This window comes from Sinocyclocheilus grahami, unplaced genomic scaffold (assembly GCF_001515645.1).
Source record: "Sinocyclocheilus grahami isolate Dianchi unplaced genomic scaffold, SAMN03320097.WGS_v1.1 scaffold55.1, whole genome shotgun sequence".
Lineage (NCBI taxonomy): Eukaryota > Metazoa > Chordata > Actinopteri > Cypriniformes > Cyprinidae > Sinocyclocheilus > Sinocyclocheilus grahami.
The window spans coordinates 1,259,524-1,284,430 of NW_015505234.1; the positions used below are offsets into that span (position 1 = coordinate 1,259,524).

At 35.8% G+C, this 24,907-nt stretch overlaps 2 protein-coding genes across 2 annotated transcripts in view; one reads left to right on the top strand and one right to left on the bottom strand.

Annotated features, from left to right (window-relative positions):
- Positions 1–550: 550 nt before the first annotated feature.
- On the bottom strand, positions 551–13,924 carry LOC107583747 (tetratricopeptide repeat protein 23-like). The gene is made up of 10 exons (XM_016270046.1): positions 13,705–13,924; positions 13,228–13,399; positions 12,524–12,666; positions 12,094–12,219; positions 6,935–7,106; positions 5,510–5,615; positions 4,962–5,092; positions 4,333–4,482; positions 1,183–1,265; positions 551–1,018 (listed from the first exon to the last, which is right to left on the bottom strand). The coding sequence occupies exons 2-10, from the start codon at positions 13,381–13,383 to the stop codon at positions 910–912; spliced, it is 1,176 nt and encodes a 391-aa protein (XP_016125532.1). The 5' UTR covers positions 13,384–13,399; positions 13,705–13,924; the 3' UTR covers positions 551–909.
- A 2,120-nt stretch (positions 13,925–16,044) lies between these two features.
- Positions 16,045–24,907, top strand: part of cttnbp2 (cortactin binding protein 2) — a 47,480-nt gene continuing 38,617 nt past the window's right edge. Inside the window, exons 1-2 of the mRNA XM_016270047.1 lie at positions 16,045–16,342; positions 20,307–20,414. Of these exons, the coding sequence (XP_016125533.1) occupies positions 16,262–16,342; positions 20,307–20,414 (189 nt within the window). The 5' untranslated portion in view covers positions 16,045–16,261. The remainder of the gene's footprint in view (positions 16,343–20,306; positions 20,415–24,907) is intronic.

Consider the following 24,907-nt stretch of genomic DNA (forward strand, 5'->3'; position numbering starts at 1 on the left):
CTCATTTATTTAATTACTTTTCCAATGACACTCATAGCGGAATGTCACTCACGGTATGATTTTTCACATTTAAGTGACTTTGCGAAATTATATCCAGTATAATGCAAATGAAACACATTTCTGGTTTACTGATTAGGCTGGGTTACATAACACAAAAAAAGGTTGGGGAAACACTACGTTAACAGATACATGATAAGTGATTAAGGCTTAGTTTTCAATATCATTATTAACCATTTCCAGCCATTTATCTGCATCCCTTGAGATGGTGTTTCAGCACCTGCTGTTCTTTGTCTGAATCTATGCATAGGGTTCTATGACTCAACCAACACTGTGTGAAACCTCTTTTTGTGCATCTACAGATTTACAATATGCTATACAAGAATTACTGCCATAGCAAAGATTGGTTTGGGATTGCATATTACAGATGTATTTTTGCTAAATGGAAATTCACAAAAGGGGTGTTGTGTGTGCTATTGTACTCTTAAGAAAAAGACTAGTCTGCTCACTTTCTGAACATTGGTTTATATGCAAACACAATAAACAAACCCTTATAAAGTTCATGTCGTGAGTTCTGCTCAATTCTCAGAAATAATATGACTCTAAAGCTCTTTAGAGTTTAGAGAGGCCTGCAGCTCTCCAGTCAGGAAGTATTTGCAGAAACTGCTGTGAACGGTGTATTAGATCACCGCTGGACAGTTCTACTTTTTTGAAGTGCAGAGGTAGTCACCTTGCCAACCACTCTGAGACTCAGCAACAGAGATTAAAGATACAGTGGAGCTTGTGTGTTGTTCTAGAAATATTGCCTTGTTTTTTTCCAATCCACAGATTTCCCATGGTGAAATAGGATGATGTCAAACATCCCTGAAAGTCCATGCCACATTCATTAGATCCGTCTGCTGGTCACTGCTGTTACGAGTCAGACATGCTAGATGCTACTTCAGAAGCAGATACCACTGCACAGAATGGAGGTCTTGTTTCAAGACAACCTTCCTTGCGTCTTTCACTGACCTCTGGTGACCTAAAAAAAAAAAGACCATAAAGCATTAAATGCCTCATCTATAAATAATATTCACTTTTACTACCATGCTACATTCCGATGAAATGCCAGCGTACTGCAATGAAAGCACATTTTTAGAGTGCACTGTGACTTCCTGCTATAGTGTGACTGAGTAGGAAACTCACTGAGACAGCATGTCCACGGTTCTATGTGTGGCTTTGGTTTTCTTGTGCTGAGGACCAAACAGCAAATTCACAATATCCAGACACTGAAAGAGACAGATATGGGTGGTTGGCAAAACATTTGGGAAGCTGACATGTCCTGTGGTGCTATATTATATATATATATATATACACACAATATATACTGTATGCGTGTATATTATATATATATATATATATATATATATATATATACATACACTACCAGTCAACATTTCTATTTTATTTTATAATTAAGTTTTTTTTTCTCACCCGACTGCATTTATGTAATAAAAATACAGTAAAAACAGGGTCCCACTTTATATTAAGTGGCCCTAATACCTGTGTACTACTTACATAGTAACCACAGTGTAAGTCCACATTGGTACATAGTATCTAGAGCTGTAATATTTCTGTAACTACACACATGTAACAACCCTCCGAATGGTTTGTGTAAGTACAAATGTGTAACAGGACATATATAACTACATTTTGTAACAACAATATGTATAAGAGTAAATGGAACAATTTGATCCAGGGGGTGGAGATGGGTAGTTTTAGGGATATGTATAGTGGGAGGAGTTGGATCTCAAGTTGGTGGAGTTGGTGCACCAATGTAATACCAGTGTACTTACAGTACATGGCAACTCCTCTGTTACATACGTGTAGTTCAACAAACATTACAGCTGTAGATACTATGTACCAATGTGTACTCACACTGTGGTTACATACTATGTACACATCTAGTTACTATGCAAGTACACAGGTATTCGGGCCACTTAATATAAAGTGGGACCAAAAACAGTAATACTTTTGTAATATTTTTGTGTACTACAATTTAAAATAACTGTAAATAATTCATTTATTCAAAGGTAGTAAATATATATTTCTTATATAAATATAAATAATAAAAATATGATTATGTATTTATCATAAATTATATAAATTTGTGCAGCTTTTAAGAATTACAGTACTATGAGGCTCCATATGAGGAATAGTTGTACTTTTAAGTTGTTAATTTGTCAAACGCAGGACCATTTTAAAATAAAAAGAAATGGTGACCAGTTGCAGGAATTTATACCGTCATATACATTTTTATCTAAATGACATGTTGATGACACATGATGCATAAACAACCCAAATGGTTGTGAATTATGGCCAAATACAGAAAATGCAATCAAACACTGGACTATCAACAGACTTCCTGAGCAGTTTTAATAAAGAATTAGGCCTAAGGTTCATCATCCTTTTGAAAATTATGATCATTATCATCATTTTATTTCATAAAGGATTGAAAAGCTTAGTGAACAATAAAGAGCTGGCTAAGGTATGATAGTCAAAAAAACTGCCTGTGAATGTGAAACGTTATAAAAAAATCAATTTAAAACTCTTACATTTTAAAACCAAGCATGTAAACTTTACTGCTCTGTGTGTGGGGCTCGATGTAGTGGACAGCATGACTCTGATTTCACAGACATAGTAGAGAGGAGGAGTGCCTTTGGCACACAGATATTACAGCATACCTGGCCAAGCCACTGCATTTCCTCAAATAAACCCTCTCTCATTCACTCAACCACATCTTCAAAACAACAACAGCAACGGTTTGGAAGAAAAACACTCGAAATTATGACATGACAGCAGTCTTTCCAAAGGAAAGTGCTGTTCAAAGTTTCCTTTATGACTGAAAAGTCTCAGTCCATGTTTTCATCACTTTCCAAAGGCAAAAGTGATGTCATGGGGCCCACTTCAACGGGAAAACAGTCACAGCGTGGCTCAAAAGTGTGTGCGTCTATTATAAAAACCTGGACTGCATATGCGTCTAAAGACCAAACAAAACTTTGTTTAATACAAAGAAACAAACATAATATACAATACACATATAAAATTGAACTTTATTATTGTTTATTTAAATCCCTGTTTCTGTTTTAACCCCAAACCCCTGGCTTTAGGCCAAAGTCTAAACTGGGAGTGTGTTGCTCTGCTGCAGCTGCTGTCATGATTACAGGAGAAAGAACATGATATGAGCTGCTTGAAACTGTCAGAGGGAATGTGGAAAGGTTAGTAGCCTGAGGACGTGCAGAGTGTGGGACCACTGATTCACAACCCCCCGAAATGGAGCTCTTCGATATGACAACAAAGGAACATAGTAACAGTGCTCATTTACAGACCAGTGGGGACAGGTTTCCAAAGATAAACAGGCAGGGTTTCAGTGTGACCACATCAAAATAAAATAAAATCCATTTGCATATTTAGGACATACAAAAGACGTTTGGAATGTAAATGAAAGGGATAATGTTTTCAAATCTTCTTACTGCAGCAGATGCTAAGAGCAATGACACAAAAGAGAATAAATAACGTTGCAAATCAGAGTGTGGCATGACTCCTGGAGGAGGACATCGAGGGAGAAATAAGCTGTCCAAGACATTAAGAATAACACTGTCCAGTCCAAAAATAGTCAAGCTTTAAATAAAGAACAAGTTACCAAAACAAACAGACTGTCCAAGGTAACATGCCTACTCCATACGTACATGTTATATAAGTTAGAAGACATAATTTTAGAATGCTACTTTTCTTCATGAAGGTCTCATGAAGGTCAGTGCCCTTTTAACAGCACTTAGCAATGTTCCAATGGCTATGAAAAAGTCTGGCTGCATCCAGAAGGACCAAGAACACAATGTTATCCCTTGGAACATTTTATATAAGAAGAAGCATCCCCTCTGAGGCAAAATATCATTCACGCTACACTCCAAGATTAGAGCATAGCTCTGTGGACATACAGTAAGGTCCTCAAGAGACTTGTCAAAATAGCTGTTCAGATCTCTTTTTGTGCAAACTGCAGAAGCTCAGTCTCTAGCAATCGTGCATGGAAGGATTCTGACGAAGCAAATAATATTTAATTTTTAAACTGTTTTTGATAAAAAAAATCTATTTTATACCATCAGAAGTCCATATAGATGTAGAATTAAATTCAGCAAACCGGTGATGTGTATTTAAAGTTGAGATGTAATGGAAGTAGCAACAAATCTTGTTTTTCATATTGTGACATACCGAATAAAGAAGGAAAAAGGAACTTGGTTCTATCCATCAATTGTTGATTGGATGCAGGTTAGTGACCATGCATTATATTTGATTCACCTTCTTGAAGGTCCTGTGGGCATGTCTCATCTGACCCTGTGTCATCTCCACTCCACCAATCAGCTGCAGCGCTTTGGCCACCTCTGCACTCAGCTCACCAAATTGACTCTTCTTATAGGCTAGAGACTCTCTTTGGATCTCAGCACATCTCTGAAACACAAAAACAGCGTATAAGAAATAATCCCAACTTTAGGACCATAATCATCATAGATATGACATGTATCCTCAAAGTTTCTGAACAGTGGTCAATCAGTAAGGTTTTTCAATGATCAATCCTTAAACTTTTACATATGGTAACTGCATGTCTTGATCAAGTTAAATCCTTAATAAACACTACTGTTCAAAAGTTTGGGCTCGGTAAGATGAATTGTTTTTGAAAGAAGTCTCTTATTATTCAAATTTAAAATAGCTTTTCTATTTGAATATATTTTAAATTTGTATTTATTAATACTTTTTATATTTATTAATATAATAGTAATACTTTTGATCAATTAAATGCATCCTTGCTTAAAAAAGTATTAATTTCTTTTAAAAAAATCTTACTGACCCCAAGCTTATATATAGGTAAAATATAAAGATCCACATCTATTCCATAATATACACCATATCTAGAAGAATTTGAAGCTGACCTCCTGTTGTCCAGTGAGTAGGAGGAAATGACTGAAGTCATCTTGAGCAGATAGGGTGAGTGTGTCCTGTGGGCCTAGTGCACTTCTATATACACTTATCCTCTCCTCAAAAAAGCGTGCTGCTGAATCTACTGAAACAGAAAAAGAGATGAACATAATCACACTTCTTTAGTTTTCTCTAATGCCTTTTTACACAATATGAGTCCTCCACTTCCCCTTGAAGAGCTATTCCAACACATCATCATATTTTTCATTTGATTAGCTGAGGGTCACCTTCAAGAATTTACTGCTACTTGTTATGCAGGGCAGCTAACACAAAGCTCTCCCTATGTATAGTGCTAAACACAATTCACTCCAATGACAAACTCAAAATGTTGGATCAGATCTAAGTCATCTAAATGACAGGATGCCTTTTGGTCATGATGCATATTTACTATTTTTAATTATACTAATATTGACTTCATAACACATCTCATCATTTCAGTGTGATGCTCGGGGTCTAATTAAATCCCCCGTACAGACAGACTATTGTGCATGCAGTCGGTCACTGTTGTGATGAGGCTCTGAAGTGGAAGAGTAGGCTAGAGCCAAGCTGTGAGCGATCTGGGCCCCCTCCAGACCCCCAGGACTCTGACTAAGAGCTATGGAATGAGCCTGCAGAAGAAGGAGTGAGAGATACAGAGACTTGAATACAGATATATCACATATCACACCCACCCTGAAACAGGGGAAATATTCATCAATAGTCAACTATCAATAGTTCCTGGCTTTAAATAACTCTGCTGTCTCGTTTTAAAAACCATTAGACTGAGGATGTCAAAAAACACAACACATGGGCCAAATATGGCTTGTGGAGGAATACAGTCTGACCTATGTGATGATTTATAGAAAAAAAAAACAATTATATAAACATTCCCATCCATTTATTATACTGGTATGATGTATTTATAATATTCTATATTTAAGTACAGTATTACAGATTTGTTTTAATTTGTTGCATCTGCATAAAGTTGTACAGCCTTTTGTTTATTTACATTTAGGTCTTTTTTTGGTCTAACTTTATACTGATGCTTGGTTTCAGATAGCTTGTTAGAGTAAGCCAAGAGAAGAGAGTGATTCTCTTCTTTGTCAATATTGTCATCTGATTAATATTTCTTAATTACTAATTTCATGCACTACTGTTCCAAAGTTCAGGGTCCTTATGACTGTTTAAAGTTTTTGAAGGAAGCCTTTTAATCTGCAAGGCTGCATTTATTTGATCAAAAAGACAGTGAAAAAACTGTAATACTGTGAAATACTATTACAATTTAAAATAACGGTTTACTATTTTAATATATTTTTTATTTATTCCTGTAATCGCAAAGCTACATTTTCACATCAGCAGCCATTACTCCAGTCTTCAGTGTCACAAAACCAATTCACTTGGTGCTCAAGAAATATTTCTTCTTATTATTATTATTATCATCATCACAATGTTGAAAACTCAATAGTTTTACAGAAACCATGATACATTTTTTCTGGATTTTTGTATGACTAGAATTTACTCATATATTATAATTTTATATTTTATTAATATGAAATAGAAATATTCTGTAACATTATATAGTTATATAACAGTTATATAAGTTTTATACATATATATATACACATATATATACATATACATATATAGTAACTCAGCCACAAAGCGGAATACAGCAGAGTCATATATGGTGCATAAAAGTCTCAGTGTCATATCAGTGCCTGGCCCCACAAATGCTCACCTGGATAAATGGGCAAAAATCCAAAGGCCCCCTGATGGATGAAATTAGTAAATTACATATGCTTCCTTGATAACCCCAATATTGTTGATTAAAGCAGGATTAAGGTGATGATTAAATGGGTTTGACACCTCTGCATTAGGTTACTCATCTAATTTGAGTTCAGCAGAGTGTAATTCTCTGAAGGACAGGAATAATCCCTGCGGTGTTTACCAGTAGGAGATGCTCAATGGCTCTATCCAGATGTCCCTGTGCCTGTTCAATGGCCGCCATGTTTCTGTAAACACAGCAGATCCGACTGAGCTGAGCTCCTTCCTGAAGCAGCTCCAAGGCTCTTTCACACTGACTGAGGGCCTTCTCAGGCTTTCCCTGCCGCTGGTACACCCTATCGAATACAAAACAGACACAAAGATGTCATGTCATAAAATCAATACACAATGTCACATACAGCACACTGTTGACCTCACTTATGCATGCCATCAATAAGAATGGCTCATTTGTAATGCCAGGCATGAGCAAAAATGCCAGAACAATGACAGGAAGAAGGTCAAGAAAAGCCTGTTCATGCGAACTGGTTAAAAACAGGAAGAACTGCTGTGTATCGCATAGAACGGCGGCACCAGCTCTGGACCTTCAATGAGCCTTCGTTTCTTTTATTAAGATGAGAAGTGCAGCAAATCCAAACATGCCCTGCAGCTCTGAACTCAATACACAAGAGCTCATGTCTTTATTAGTTGTAATTCTCCTCTCTCAATATCAGCCTTGAGGCATCTAGTCTCACTCCTGAACAATGCACAGACTCACTGCTGTCTGCTATCTGTGAAGAAATGAAGTACAGAAGAGTTCAATGCTGTTCTATAAAAAGTATTCAGTTCAAGTCAGTTTTTTTTAGATATTTTAAACAAAACTATTTAAAAGTCTGGGGTCTGTAAATGTTTTTAAAAGAAGTCTCTTACACTCAACAAAGGCTGCATTTAATTGATCAAAAATGAAGTAAAAACATTAATAGTGTGAAATATTAATACAATTTAAAAGAACTGTTTTGCATTTTAACATTTTAAAATGTAACTTATTCCTGTGATAACAAAGCTGAATTTTCAGCATCATTACTCCAGTCTTCAGTGTCACATTATCTTTCAGAAATCATTCTAATATGCTGATTTGGGGCTTGAACAAACATTTCTTATTATCACAGTTGAAAAAGTTGTGCTGTTTAAATGTCTGTGGAAACTGTGATCATTTTTTCCCTGGATTCTTTGATGAATATAAAGTCAAAAGTCAGAATTATTTGAAATAATCTTTTGTCTTTTTAATGTCCCTTTTGATCAATTTAATGCATCCTTGCTGAATAAAAGTAATTAATTTTTATTTTAAAAAAAACGTGTTACTTCATATTGTTTTAAATAGTTTAAAATTCTAAAAGTTTCTAAAATTCTGAAACAGATTTTCAATTTGGTCTCAGAATTTTAGATCTCACACATGTCCATAACTATACCGAGATGCTACTCTCTGATGTGTGCAGGTGTATAGCACTACTCTTTATGGAGACATGCTTCACCAATCCATCTTGTTAAAAGCCTTGAGTCCTTCCAGATTCATCCACTCTAATGGATCCCTAACTCAATTTCCCATCTCAGAGGGAGTGGCCTGCTCATGCAGCATCCTTGCTCCATAAATATAAAGCTAGTAAAAAATCTTACATCACAAACAAGGTTAAAGCTTGATTAGTGGATTCCCACAGTGCACCTCTGAAATAGCAAGTGGATTTTTAACATAGATGGTTGACATTACACATCATCTGTAAGTATTCATGCATATCTGCATAATTTGATGATGATGGAGCTATAAACACGTCTTATCTTCAATCTTTGGTGTATATTTTAGGATTGGAACATACATTTTATTCAAATGAAATCAAAAAAAAAAACGTGTTACTTCATATTGTTTTAAATAGTTTAAAATTCTAAAAGTTTCTAAAATTCTGAAACAGATTTTCAATTTGGTCTCAGAATTTTAGATCTCACACATGTCCATAACTATACCGAGATGCTACTCTCTGATGTGTGCAGGTGTGTAGCACTACTCTTTATGGAGACATGCTTCACCAATCCATCTTGTTAAAAGCCTTGAGTCCTTCCAGATTCATCCACTCTAATGGATCCCTAACTCAATTTCCCATCTCAGAGGGAGTGGCCTGCTCATGCAGCATCCTTGCTCCATAAATATAAAGCTAGTAAAAAATCTTACATCACAAACAAGGTTAAAGCTTGATTAGTGGATTCCCACAGTGCACCTCTGAAATAGCAAGTGGATTTTTAACATAGATGGTTGACATTACACATCATCTGTAAGTATTCATGCATATCTGCATAATTTGATGATGATGGAGCTATAAACACGTCTTATCTTCAATCTTTGGTGTATATTTTAGGATTGGAACATACATTTTATTCAAATGAAATCAAAAAGCTCTTAATCTGAATGTCCAATTGGATTTAATGCAATCAGGGGAAAAACACTCAAGGGCGACATTTGCGAAATGGCAAAGATTTTAAGCACGACTCCACCAAGGTTTTCTCATGTGCACGCTGGAGCACCCTGGCAATTTTTCAAGGCTGCATCAGAAATTCCAGACTCTGGGTTTCCTTTTAGTGCCAGCGGGACCAACTCTATTGTCATGCTGCCTGGGTACACAAACCTAAACACATCCTGTATTATGCCACGCAGTGCCAGCGTAATACCAGCCATCCTCTCAGGCATCCTCAGTGGGAGGAGAGATATAATCTGCGTGGAGAAATCTGATTTAATGTCCGTTGTGCAGGGGCATAATGCAATTAGGGAGTTTTACATGAACTGCCAAGTAGTCCCCCAAGCCTTCTGCTTAGTAATTGTTAACAGACCTATGCTGACGTAGACTGTGTATGAAAGATTTCAGGCCTGATAGAGAGCAGTGCCAGGCAATATTAGGGATAAATAGAGACATAGAGCAACAGAAAAGACATCGTCGCCTTTAAAAAAATGAAAATAAACACTTAGATTACTTCATACTGGCACAACAGCACTCCAAGTTTAATCTCCAGCTAAATTTAGCTCAACTTAATTTATACCATTACCAAAGTAACCACAAAGCAGTGATTTAAAGGGACAGTTCACTCAAAAATAAAAATTCTGACATTATTTACTCACCCTCGTGTTGTCCCAAACCTGCATGACGAAATAAATGTTTTGAAAAATATGTTTCATCCATACAATTAATGTTAATATTTTGGACCCCTTTCACTTTTGTTATTTGGGCAAAAACAGTTCAGTTTCTGCAAAATACACTGTAAAAAAATCCAAGTTGCAAAAAGAATTGCTAAATAGTAAACAATCTTTAATTGCCTTGAGAAGATTTTTTAAATTCAATAGACTGCTTCTTACTCATTGAGTCAACAAAAGTATTTCAAAAACTATATTTTAGAAGTTGTTAGTTAGTTATTAGTTGAGTAAACTTTTTTAAGTTGGGTCAACTTTTTTTTAGTGTATCTTCTTTTGTGTTCTGCAGAAGAAAGTAATACACAGTGAACTATCCTTTTAAAACAGTTTTCATCAAGACCCAGATATTCTATCAGCCATCAAGTGGATGTTAAGTGGATGGATGATTTAACATAGCAAAAATGAAACCCTTGACCTTTTAAGCTTTGTTTGCTCACAGGCTTAGAGTGTGAAAAGACACAAGGAAACTTACACTTCACTTCTGAATTCTGTCAAGGCCAAAAAACCCAACCAGCACATGTTCAACAAGGGCTGATGGAAATATGTGTGGAGAATCATGTCAGTATGATAGTGATATGCTGACTCTGATGTCCACTCGCTCATGGCCTCCATCCGGATGAAAAAGCTGGAAGCTTGTGTCATTGTTTCTGGGTTTTGTGGAGGTATGTGTTGATAGCGCAGGCTCACTCATTTCAAATATGTCAACAGTAGTTTTATAGTCAAAGGCAGAAGAATTAGAAGCTTTCACCACAACTCACATACGCACATTCTTCTGGGACTAACAAAACCAGCTGACAAACCGATGAAAACACAATCTGCTAAGGGTAGCAAATAATTACCAATGCTCAAATTTCCCTACATAATATTATAAATACAATATTATTTATTAATATAATTAATGAGCTTTACTGTATAACAATTTATATTCTCTAGCACAGATGCCCTTACTTACATAAAGAGCAGCAATAATAAAACTTGAGATGGCCCTGAGAGTTCTAATGTCACTCTGCACTCACAACATAAACACAGCCGGCAGACAAACACAGTCGTTCACTGTCACAGTCAAGCCTGGTTAGCCATAATAAACACTAGGATCAATACAAGCTATTGAACAAGTTAATCAAGTCCTCCTGTGGGAGGATTATTACCCTGAGAAACAAAAAATCTTTGAATAATGCCGTCACATACAAACTCAAGCCAAAAATGTCCCAAATAAAAAAAATGTCTTAATAATAAACCCTTTGCTTTATGTATGTTTAATAAATTGATGCAAAAATGTATAGAGATGCTTTTCTGCTCTGCACTAAATCTGACCAAACTGGAAAGAGTAGTGTGGAAAGATTATATGTGCCAGCTTTACAGGCACTCTTAAGATATGATTATACAGAACAAAAAACGCTTCTGTTTCTATTTGTCAAGAAACAGGGAAATTTGTGAAATTTATCATAAAGCTTCAACTCTATTGTAATGCTGTTAGGATTTTTTTGTGGATGAGGAGCACCACCTTGTGGTGAAAAATATCCTTTATACTGCTGATATTAGCTTGCGGTCCTAATGAAATTCCAGAGGTTCATATAATCATTATTTTGCTTGGCCCCTCAAAAAATACAAAATAAAAAAAAAAGAGAACAATATCTAAATGTAGCATAACAACAAATTCTGATGCATATATGAAAGTGTTATCTTACTTACAAGTGCATCAGTGTCAACTCGGAGTGATGCCAGGAAAAACATGGATTTAAACCTGAACCTGATATTTGAAACTGCAGAAGTCAAAAGAAATAAATAGACCACAGCATGTGATTCACCGTAGTGCTTTGTGTGGATATCAATGTGGACATGGTTGCCACATCCTATTTTAACCCTTTAAACAAGTACATGTGTTTATTATGCAATAAGAAGAATGGGAAAATAGATTGAGATGTTTCTAAGGGTAATTACAAAATGAATCTCTTTCCTCTTAGTCCCAGACCTAAACATTTATTCAGGGTTGTATTTAAAAGGAAGACAAAGAGAGGCAGTAATTCATACAGTAGCCATCTAATGTTAGATTATATCTCTTGTTAGTCCAGCTATGTCATTACAGTCAGCCAATTGAGATTAAAATGGTCCCGTACCTTGCTAAATTTGTAAATATTTCATACGCAGTACCCACTCTGTCCTCCTTCCCCATGGCTTCTTGCGCTACAATGTCTCCCATGACTATCTCTGCCTTCTGAAAGCTTGACTCGGCCTCTGCTAAAGTTCACATGGTTAAGTGAATTAACATATGACTGTCACTATTCCATCATCTGAAACAACAAGGTTTGTATGATGACTTATCAAATTTTACTACTTTGCTAAGTTTAATAATGTCATGAACAGAAAAATATACAGGTGCATCTCAATAAATTAGAATGTCGTGGAAAAGTTCATTTATTTCAGTAATTCAACTCAAATTGTGAAACTCGTGTATGTGCTTCTATAAAGGATTTGAACACTTAAGATGCACTTAAAAATTAACTGTATGAATATGATTGCATTAAATGCTTATGTAAACAAGGATATTTTCCAAGCAGTAGAGAGGCACTTCCAAGAGTCTGATGCATGCTAAGGAAGCAGTTGAGGTAGCTCATTCTCTCCTCCTGCTGACTGGAGACGGAGTACTTCATGTGCTTTTGATGCATGTTCTTGTGCCTGATGTGCCCAACCTGGGAAATATGAGGTCATTAGATTGTTAGGAGGTAATTAATGTTACATTTTTATGTTGACATTATATGACTGCCTAATAAATCCATATGCATGATGCACAGTCAATGAAGGGTTTATTTTTCAATAGTAACAAGCTCACTGTTCATTATTCTCATTATTGCTAGTAAGCAAGTAAGCTTTAGCCAGTCTTGACCGAGCTTGAGCCACTGCAAAATGCTAATTTCCATAAACCAGTCTGCTCAGTGCAAGGCAACGCACAAGCTCTTGGATACAGGGGTCATACTGCAAAGGTTGAACAAGCATAAAACTTTCAACTAGAGAAATAAAACAAAACATACATTGAATATAATGATTTGTATGTGTCTAGCTGTTGTTGTTTTTTTAAACCAGACCTTTGGTTCTGTACTGAAGAATAAGAACATGCCTGGGGAGCTTTATGTAATTCATAATGGATCATACTGAAATGTTGGTGCACTAATAAGGTTACATAAATCAGTAGGAGAGAATAACATTAGAGTCTGAGTCATGTATTTCTGGGTATAAGATTATTCCATGTGTACCTCTTCGCTATCAGCCAAAGACTGAGCCCGTCTCTCACAAAGCGATAGTTTCTCTGCAGGAGTCATCATACTGTAATTCTTCACATCTGCTTTCTGTGAGATGATTGTTGAATCTGCTTCCTGCAGGGATTCTGCTGAACTGGCACTGCTGCTCATGTTGAAGCTGGTGAATCTGTAAAAGTTCAGAGCTCGTTTGTGTCTCAGAAAAGTGAATTGGCTACCTAGACAGCAGTTCTGGGCAGATACTGTAATTGAATATGTTTTGAGAAACATCACACTTTCTTTGCATGGCAAGATGCACTGAACGTGGTTGCTGAGAGACTGTCAGCCCCTAACATTCTGCTAACATCTCCTTTTGTGCTCCACTCAAGAAATAACGTCAAGATTTTAAACAACATGAAGGTGAGTAAATGATGACAGTGTTCTTCTTTTTGGATGAACTACATCTTTAACAGCGACATGAAAATGGATACATACGATTCATCGAGCGCAGCCCCAGAACAGCTCTGCTGTGATGCGCGAAACTATCCGCTGTGCGGTGCCAGACTCATTTTAATGGCGAAGACAAAAAAAAATCAACCGTCAATTCATAAGCTGACAGCTGATGGTAATAATTAGGTCTCCTAACAAGAACTCTCTTAAGACTGTTATGGTCTTTTCAGGCACCATGGAAGGTAGAGCTGTGTGCAGCCGAGTAACGAATATCACGAAAACCCAAACAAACGCTGTAATTGGTTGATTCCCACACATGGGTGAGTCATGTGACTCTCAAGACTGCATTCATTAATAAAATATTGCATTTTAAAGGGGTCATATGATGTTGCTAAAAATAACATTATTTTGTGTATTTGGTGTAATGAAATGTGTTTATGCGGTTTAAGGTTTAAAAAACACATTATTTTTAATATATATATATATATATATATATATAAAAGCTGTCAATTGAGGGGCTGCCAACCTGTGAGGGACAGTGCAGTCTGACCATAGTTACACTTTTTTTTTCTGTTGTGAAAATATATAAGAGAAAAATATATAAATAATTGCCCGTTAATGTCTGTAGCAGATTTTATTTTGAGGATATAATTACAGGTTAAATCAATTGATTTTGATGGGATTGTGTTCCTCATAATAAACTAAGGCCCCACTAGGCTATATGAGCTATATGAGCCATTGCCAAGTGTATCTATCATAAATAGTTACTCATAAATCTATTTATGAATACTCACATTATGATAATAAGCCCACATTATGTTGTGAGTAGTTGACGGAATGCAGTGCATTATGGGCCGGTATTCATACTTACGAAACCAATAACACCAAGCAGCGAAGGAATCAAATTACTTTCTGTGAGTAGCATTCAGTAGTCTTAAGAGTTTGATACCACTTAATTTTTTATTCAGGACTGAAGCCTTCAAGGACTGTGAGCAATTAATCTGGTATGATTATGGAAGCCAGTCTAACATTAAAGATCAAATCTGTTGCATTTGCTTAAATGGCTTAAAGTGTTGCAAAGTATGCCATTTTTTTCCAATTTAGTGTAATTTAGTACATGGAATGAGGTAAAGCGGGTGCAATGGAGAAGGCAGTAATGTCAAAACCATTTGGTCCTAGCTAAATATAAATAAAAAATAAAAAGATGGAATGGCCCCTATACTGGCTTTCACTGAGAGAAATATGAACAGAACAAATGGCAACTAAAAGAGGCAATTACATTCCAAAGAGTACTTTCTCCTTTCTGTATATTTACTAATCTATCTATCTAGGCTATCTATCTGTCTATCTATCTATGGATTGAAATGAACTGACAATTCTTAAATCGTCAAGATAAACCTTATCCTTTTTTTTTAAGTGACACAAGCAAGAGATGTGGGAGAGCAGAAAATGTGGTAACACTTTACAATAAGGTTCATTAGTTAACTACATTAGTTAACATGAACTAATAATGAACTGCACTTATACAGTGTTTATTAATCTTTGTTAATGTTAATTTCAACATTTACTAATACATTATTAAAATCTTTAACATTAGTTAATGCACTGTGAACTAACATGAACATCTGTATTTTTATTAACTAACATTAGCGTAGATTAGCAAATACAGTAACAAATGTATTGCTCATGGTTAGTTCATGTTAGTTAATATATTAACTAATGTTTAACAAATTAACCTTATTGTAAAGTGTTACCGAAAATGTGTCTGTCTTTTTAAATAATGATAATAATAACTTTATATTTATATCTTGCCTAAATTTGAACATTATGCCCTGTCATGATTTTAATACCCACAGATGCTTTGACCTGCTGTGTTCAAGTAATGACTGATTTCTAAGCAAAAGATATGTGTGGCAAACTCAGAGAGGCATTCATTTCATCAACATTCCCTTTTTCATTTTGAATTGTTTGCTGTTCTTTTCTCTCCTCATCTGTGTAAAGTTAGGCTATAATGAAGTGCAGTCTGCTTTACATTAACGCTAATATAATACAATTTGCTCTATTCAAGTGGGGATTAGCCATCAGTTTCCTTTCCATCCATTTTTAACGTTTTATACGAAAAGATCTAGCTGTTTAGTATTGTTTTCTCCCTTGGAATTTGTTACATAGTTCTAGAGGGATCCAAACATTGCGCCTACATTTTGGACGGCATCTTTATGCATGTCTATGAATCAAAGGCATCTGATAACATTAAGTTCCATTCATCACCTTCATCTTTACCACGTCTTCAAATACAACATCCACTGGCGACAGAGAGGTTAACCCGAGCAGTGCAAAAATAGGATCGCGTTCATGTCACTCCCTCAAAGGCTGGAGGTTCACACCTCTTTTCAGGTTTACATCTGGACTGAGCCGCACAACCTGCTCCCCCTCAAAATCTAGTCCTCAGCGTACATCCACAGCCCTACTTTACTTATCTACAGCTGGAAGATGAATTATTGGCTATTTGATTTGCAGCAGTGTAATAGTTAAATCAGTGCCGAATGCGTTATTTGATGTGGTGTGTGGTGCCTAAGCTTGAACAGTCGTCTACAGTGAGAAGATGGCGTCGGACGGAGCGAAAGGGGAGCAGCCACCTCCGCTACAAACACTGGTAACCACTGGCCATGGAAGCGTCGAGGCGGTGAGATACATTTAAGCATAAAATGACATCTTGTCAGCCGCAATGATGATTACCGCGAATGTTAATTATGACAGGGAATGAATGGAGTTAATAGAATAGGAATCGTCCAGTGCTGTGATCATAACTATCAGTGAATGTGTTACGGTGGTCCGTCTGTATATGGAGGAGACTGACTTTGTTAGAATTTGACATTAAGATTTCCTATTGTATCCTTTATTTCGTGCAGAGCACAGTACTGTATAAAGTGCCCGATTTTTTTTTTCTTATTGTATCTTTAATGTGCAGCTGCGCACGATTTAATATGGTAAGCATAGAAGCTGGTTACCTTCCAAATATTGAATATTTATCAGTCGCGTTTATAATAGGTGCGATCTGTTGTCACGTTTCGAAATACCATGATAATTGAAATCAAGGTATTATTATCAACTGCTTTTTAGCATGTTTAATGTAATGCAATAATATTTCGAATCTTTAATAATCATATATATGTATATATGTGCATATATATAGTAGTTATTATTATTGATATTGTATTCTTAAAATTATACGTCAAATAAAATATACAGTATGTATGTATGTGTGTGTGTATATAATAATAATAATTAATGCATTTAGCAGATGCTTTTATCCAAAGCGACTTACAGTGCATTCAGGCTCTACATTTTTTACCAGTATGTAAAAAATACATATATATAAAATATATATATTTTTATACATATAAACACACACACACACACACACATACAAATATATATGTCAGACATACAAATAATTATATCAGTATAATACATTTATAAAGTATAATAAATTAAGTAATAAATAATATATACAGTGGGTACGGAAAGTATTCAGACCCCCTTAAATTTTTCACTCTTTGTTATATTGCAGCCATTTGCTAAAATCATTTAAGTTCATTTTTTTCCTCATTAATGTACACACAGCACCCCATATTGACAGAAAAACACAGCATTGTTGACATTTTTGCAGATTTATTAAAAAAGAAAAACTGAACTTTCCGTACCCACTGTATATATATATAATATTTTGTAATACATTATAAAATCAATTGTAAAATTAAATGTACTGTATATACACATAAGTATATGAACTGTATATATTTGTTCATATTTATTTCATATAGGTATACTTTATACATTTTATATATGTATTATACTTTAATATATATATATATACACACATATACTGTATATATATATGACATTTTCTTAAATAAGGAATACATTATTATAATGCAACAATAATCGAATTTCACACATTCTGATGACAAGTTTTCAACATATATGGATGAACCCCACTTACCACTCTTAAAAAATAAATAATAACCCAGGAGAGATGCTATAGAGCCCTCCAGATTTAAGATTTGTGTCTTATCTTACCATTTATCTTTTTTAATTAATTTGCATGACAGACAAAACATCACTTCTGAATACCATAGCCAGCCATATAGCAAATTCTTACAGATGAATGTTTCAGTGATGCACAGAGGGGCACAGAAATGAAGCAAAAAGAGAGATGTAAGGAAGCGGAGGCGGACTGGTGGGGGGTGGGGGGGATGGGGTAGTTCACAGGAGATGTTTCTAAATCGGTCTGAATTTTAGTGACTCAGCTGGCTCAGAGTACTGTGTCACCCAAGCGATCTGAGCTGCTTTAACTGCTCAATGCCCCCTTACATTTAGAGTCGGGTTGAACAGGTGTGCAGTTTTCAGCTCTGCCCATTGGCCAGTGGTGTGAAGTCATAAATCTCTGTCTTGTGCATTTACCCAGACACCTTTCTCAAGGGCTACATACCCTTACAGAGGTATGTAAGGTCCATGAATAGTTTAATAGAGGGAGAGTTTTGTTTATCAAGTGTGCTGAAGTGGTCTGACCCCATCCATACCCAATCTGGCTTGAGAAAAGAATTGCTTCAATGACTCAACATTGCATTCGAGAAAGCATTGTGCAAGGCCTGGGCAACAGCATCTCCAGCTGACCAGTATTGCCTTTTTTTTCTTCGACCTCAGCACTCTCAGTATTGCTTTATCTGTGGATTCCCACCATTGACTGGGGTTGCAATTCTCATTATGCTAGAATATATTCTTCAAGAATAAATCATACAGTAGATATATTGTACTCTGACATCTGTACGTTAGTTTCTGAAGAAGATTCTATGTCTATGCTACGATCAGTGTTGCAGTTAGGATCACACCTGAAAAACTGGACACAATTTGATTAACCAGCCACTACTCTCTAATTTCTCGTTACACAGAGATCAGTCACATGTGCCAGTTAGTCAATTTCAACGAGACTCACTCATTAGAGTTCTTACATACAATATATGGAATGGAACATTAGAAGTTGGTCTTTGACAAGGTAGACGTCCTAATGAAGCACATCATTTGTGGAAAGGTCACTAGAGCTACTGCTCTTTGTTACAGGCCCTAACGATGTGAAAAATCTAAGACATTTTGATTGGGCTAATGTAACTTCCATAGTAGGTGAATATGTATTCGATCTAATTATATCTTTTTCTGACTGTCTGTTCAATTCTATTCAATTACATAGTCCTCCAGTTAGGAAGAACAAGTGATTATTTTTGTTTTTTTGTTTTTTTGTCAAAAGCTTGTTGTCTTTGTCTTTTTTTTTTTTTTGCTGTGTGATGTTAAATCTTTTTCTGGATATTTCATTGCATACTACTAATTTAATTATACTGTACTGTATTGTACTGTATTGCCTTCAACTACGTGCATCACTGCTGTTTAGTTATTCATTATCTTATGGGGGGAAAAATATAAACATTGAACTAAAACCAACTATTATAACATATATATTATAACAAATGTGTAAGGTATTATAATTTAAATAATGGTTTTATAAGGCTGTATAATTCATGAGTTGTTTTATTAATAGTTCTTTGGATTTTTTAAGGTGAAAAGTAGGCCCCGCTAGATGCAGTATTTGTTTTAAAGATGAAGATTTATAATTTATCTTTCCATTAAGATTTACTGGTGGAGATGAACCAATGTATCGTAAACTGATATTTATTTGCCCATTACTGATCAAATTAAAATCACCAGTATATCAGACATGAACTTGAAAACACATATCAAATTAGCAACAGTGTAGAACAACAACTATTGTTTGTGTGGAAACATTTAAATAATTCCACAGGTTTAGGGGCCAAAGATATATTTAAAGGGGTCATATGATGTTGCTAGAAAGAACATTATTTTGTGTATTTGGTGTAATGAAATGTGTTTATGCGATTTAAGGTAAAAAAAACACACTATTTTCCATATACTGTACATTATTGTTTCTCCTCTATGCCCCGCCTTTCTGAAACGCGTAGATTTCGCGTTTTACGCGTACAAAGCTCATCGTTCTGAAAAGCGAGGTGTGCTCTGATTGGTCAGCTATCCAGTGCGTTGTGATTGGTTGAATTCCTCAAGTGTGTGACGAAAACAAAAACATTAAAACCCATTATAAACGAGGCATTTGTTGCATCCAGTGGATTATAATGACATATACTGTCTTTTTACGCATTGCATCGCGCCGTGTAAACATAAAACCATGTCTACATTTGTGATCGGAGAAATGACAAACAACAAGCGCTACTCTACACTGCTCAAAACTCGCGTTTTAAAACTCCATAAAATGCGCTGGACACATCTTTAAAAAATGTATAATACTTTATGTATTTATTTTTTGTTGTTGAAATTGCTGTCAGATAAAATTGTTCAGATCATTGCATACCTAATTACTACCCAAGGGAGCTTAGACGAGACAGAACTTCTGGTTTCAAAAGTAGTTGGTTAATGGTTCAGTGAAAACGTAATACTGTGGGCCGTGAGATCGGTGCCCACTCAACACCTCCTCTGCCAAGGATCTAGTAGACCTTGCAGTGTCATAGATGCAGTGTCATTTTCCTGTAACAAGGCTCGTGTTCTTGCTCTGTGTGTTTCAGAAATGTGAGTTGAACATCGACAACCTGAGCAAACCAGAGCTCCTGACCCTTTTGAGTATCATGGAGGGAGAACTTGAGGCCAGAGACCTGGTCATTGAAGCTCTTAGGGTGAGTATGAAATCTCTGCACTTGTACGTCCTACATTTGTGCACATTAACTGTATAAAATAACAACATATCCTCATTATATTGAAGATCGCGGTGGGTGCAGCATGTGCTCATGTGACCTAAAAGTGGTTAGGCACATGGGGATTTAGGGTCTGTCCCATTTTGTTAACCAGATCCTTGTCTCTTTATACACTTTTTTTTATTTCACAGATACACTTCAAAAGTTTGGGGTCCGTAAGATTTGTTATTTAAAAAATGAATCATTATTCAGAAAGGATGCATTAAATTGATCAAAAGTGACGGTAACAACATTTATCTGTTAAAAAAAGATTTCTATTTTAAACAAATGCTCTTCTTCTGAGCTTTCTAGTCATCAAAGAATCCTGAAAAAATATATCATGGTTTCCACAAAAATATTAAGCAGCACAACTGTTTAAAACTTTAGAAATTATTAATGAGCACCAAATCAATAGAGAACGATTAGAATGATTTCTTAAGGATCATGTTACACTGAAGTTTGGAGTAAATTTTACCTTTTGCCATCACAGGAAAAGATTCAATAGAAAACGGTTCTTATGAATTATAATAATATTTCACAATATTGCTGTTTTACTGTATTTCTGATCATATAAAGACTTCTTTCAAAAACATTTAAAACAATCTTACCGACCCCAACTTTCATACATTAGTACAGAGGTGATGTTTGTTTTTGTCAATCCAAGCACACTTTTAATGTCTTAAGGAGATAGAAAGTGTTTAGGGCTTAGCAGAAGAGCCGAGTCAAGGGGATTGTAAGGTCATGGTACAGCATTTGTCCCTATTTGTCTTTGCATTAAGGTCAGACGTTCACACTGGTGTAAGAGTTCTAGTACTCAAGTACCAAAATCAAGGTCAGGAGTGTCTCTATATTTTCAGGTGTTCTAGTTCAGGTTGTCTCTGTGAGTTTCTAGGCCAGTGTATTAGCAAAATGATGGGCACATTTTCTGTCTCTCCATCTCAGTCTCCCTTCCTGTCTCTTTTTTGCTTAGTGTATGCAGGTTTGTGATGTTCGCTTGTGTCATTCACCCTCTTCCGCTTTACTCTGAGATGGTTTCCATGCATTTTAGAGGCATGCACTTTTTGTTATGCTGTTCCCTTGGATGCAAGCATTTCCCAGCTGGTTTTCCCCCTGTGGATATACTATCTCTTTCTCTCCCTCCCTCATCCCTCATTCCCTTTCCACAGCAACCAGCTCAAGCACAATGGTCTCGTTTGTTTCCTTAGGGAGATAGTGATAGGGCCAAACACATCCATACCGACTTTTAGACATACCACTTTAAAAAAAAAGCCAAATAATGACATTTTGTTTATTTCCTAGGCCATACTGTAATTATTGCATTTGATACATGAGAGATGAAAGCAGCAATCCTATGCATTATTAAGGAGCTGTGCGTTTAATTAGCGAGTTGAAAAAAAGCTCTGTGTGATGTATCGTTTTTCATCAGAAACAATGGCGGGAGTCACATGCCTACAAACCCTCGGACTTGCGTTCAGAGCCAGCCCCGTTATATCCAGTCATATCAGTTCAGTTTTTGGGCCAGTGTCATCTTGCATTGTAAAGTTCATCGCAAGATAAATGGAAGGTCTTTAGTGCAGACAGATCACTTTGAAATGGTAAACAGTCCCATATGGACATCTGGATACAGAATATAGATGCTCACAAGCCATTACGTTTCAAGTGTGCTTATTTCCATTCATAAAGCCAGAAGTGTCAAGTGGCGTAATGGCAGGTCTGTGTACAATGGCAGGACTACAGAGTAACTTTTCTGACACAATGTAGTTTATTAATTAATGTTCTCCTCATAAGTTTGTCATTATGTAAATCTTAATTTCCCCGATTAAAACCCCCCCCCAAAAACAGGCTAAAGCTAGTATGAATGTCCATGCTGGTTAAGGTGGGTTAGCGCTAATTTAGCCATAGCCATAATGTTCACTTTCCTGGTAGCTGATAAAGCTGGTGGTACTATCAGTATCTTTAACACTTAGCCTCATTTGTTGGATGGTTAAATGTTGTTGGATTGTTGTTAGTATGTTGTTAATAGGTTCTTCACTGTAGCAAGAAATAGTATGTCACTGTTCCAAAACCTCTTTGAGATTTTTTTTTTTTGGCGAAATCCAGTGATTTCAATAGAAATCCACAAATCTTCGCATGAGGGTGAAATATGTAGCACATGAATATTGGGTAAAATAGTCCATCAAAAGAAACTTTTTTTATTGTTATTTTTTGATACTATATAAATTATACGGTAGGTATTGTATTTTTTTTACACTGGTCTTGCTTTTTCTGCCATCTTGGCTTTTTTTCACTGCCCTTGTAGCAATGCATTGTGGGACTGCATTCTCTGAAAAGGATACATGTGATGCTGCATTAGAATTTGGCCAAAAAAATCTTGTGGGACGGTCTTCACATCGGGAACACACCGTTGAATGCCTTAAAATGCTGCCTATGTAGGCAGCTCTCTAGGTTTTGGAACAGAGCCTGTGAGTATCTCTAGGGCAAAAAGTTCACAGCTACTTTTTTTATCTTACTTCCATTGTGTGACCATATTTTGTTTCACCAAAACATATAAGAGCTTTGGCAAAAACCTGACTTGGAATCATAGACAAACTGGACTGGAGTAGTGTAGGCTGTCTGTTTCAGCACTATTCATGTGATTGGTTGCTTCCTGCCTGTGCCGCTATGATTAGATGGAGCCGTTTAGCTTCTGAACACACTTTCTGGCACTGCCACGTGAGCTAATGTCAGGCCATCATCGCTAAATGAAACTGGATACAGGTTCAGAGATAGCAGTTCAGTGCCTCTTTCTCTCCTTGCATATGAGTGATGGTTTGTGACAGTGAACATGTTTAGCCTCTGATGTGAATGCATATTTACTGGAGCCACTGCCTCGGTTCACGTTCACATGGTTATTACGGGGAGCGTCGTACATTTTGTTTCATTCTTTTTGTGTGGTAGATGGTAAGAGTTATTTCCCTGTATGACTGATAAAAATAGTGCACAAACACACTGTGTACAGGGGCCAAAATTAACACTCGCCAATCCCCAAATAAACACTGCCCACTAACTTTACAGGGAACTGCAGCATACATGGCTTAAATTAAATTATATTTTGTATATACATGTTTAAAATAACATTTATATTTATATATTAGTTTTAAATCACCAATAGCAAGTAATTTTGGACACTATCTTCTGTATGTGTAGGTATCAGAATATTTGTCTGAGTATCCATTAATATGTATTATACTTTTAAGGAATTATATGATATTTTGTACATACTTTATTTTATTTAAATTAGATTTTTATATCACTGTTAGTAGGTAATTATATATATATATATATATATATATATATATATATATAGTAGGGCTGGGCGGTATATCCAGTTTGTACAATATATAGATATTTTCTTTATAAGCGATACCGTTTATATCGATATACAGTAGTTTGATACGAGTGCATCTGAAAATATAGCGGAGGACACAGACTGAGCTGCTGCGGAGAAAGTGCATAATCCAATTTGTTCTAAACATATAACAAGCTTCATATTAAGGCCATTAAAAACTGGTAAGACATAGTTTATAGTTTGGTTTCGCATATTAGTTTAAGCGGCTCGGCCTGTCAGCTGCTCTGACTGAAAGGCTGCGTGTGCCGCTGACAGAGACATAGGCTACTCGAGCTGTTTTAATGTGTTTCAGATGCTGTCTTCCTGAATGCATAACTTACATTTCACAGGTATATTCTCCATCTGTAAATTTTAGAAATCCATGGAAATATTTCCATTTTTCTGTCAGAAGTGCATGAGCCTTCTGCTTTGGGATTCTCCGCTAAACTTCAGTGAACGAGCACCACCACGGGCATGCGCGCCAAACAGACAGAGCTCAATTAAATAGGAGAGCAATAATTCTGACTAAAATATAAATTTAGCTGAAATATTTGTAGTTGGACAATAAATGTGACATGTAGAATTTTAAACCTATAAGTAAGTATATTTTTATGAGCATAGTACTGACTGTAAAGTGACTGTAATGGGGTAATCAAAATAGCCTAACACAAGTGCTTTTGTTCTCATTTATTTTCATTTTTAGTTTAGTGAATTTAACTTCCGCTGTAAAAGCCTTATTTTTGTTTTTAGATTACAATGTTACAATGAAATGTGATTTTAACCCTTTTTTGCACATAATAAAGGTTACATTCTGAATGATTTAATGTAACCTTGTAAACAAGGTTTACATGGTTACATTCACTTTATTTGTTTTCATAGCCTTTAATATGTATTGTTTTGTTGGTAGTCGCTTTCAAACAATATCAAGATAAAAGAAGTTACATTAAAAAAAAACGTAAAAAAATGCTTCTCTAGACCTTTTTCGTCGTTTTTTTTTTAATTCCACTGCCCCGCGTCTCCTATTTTTAGGGGTCATATGATGCGATTTCAAGTTTTCCTTTCTCTTTGG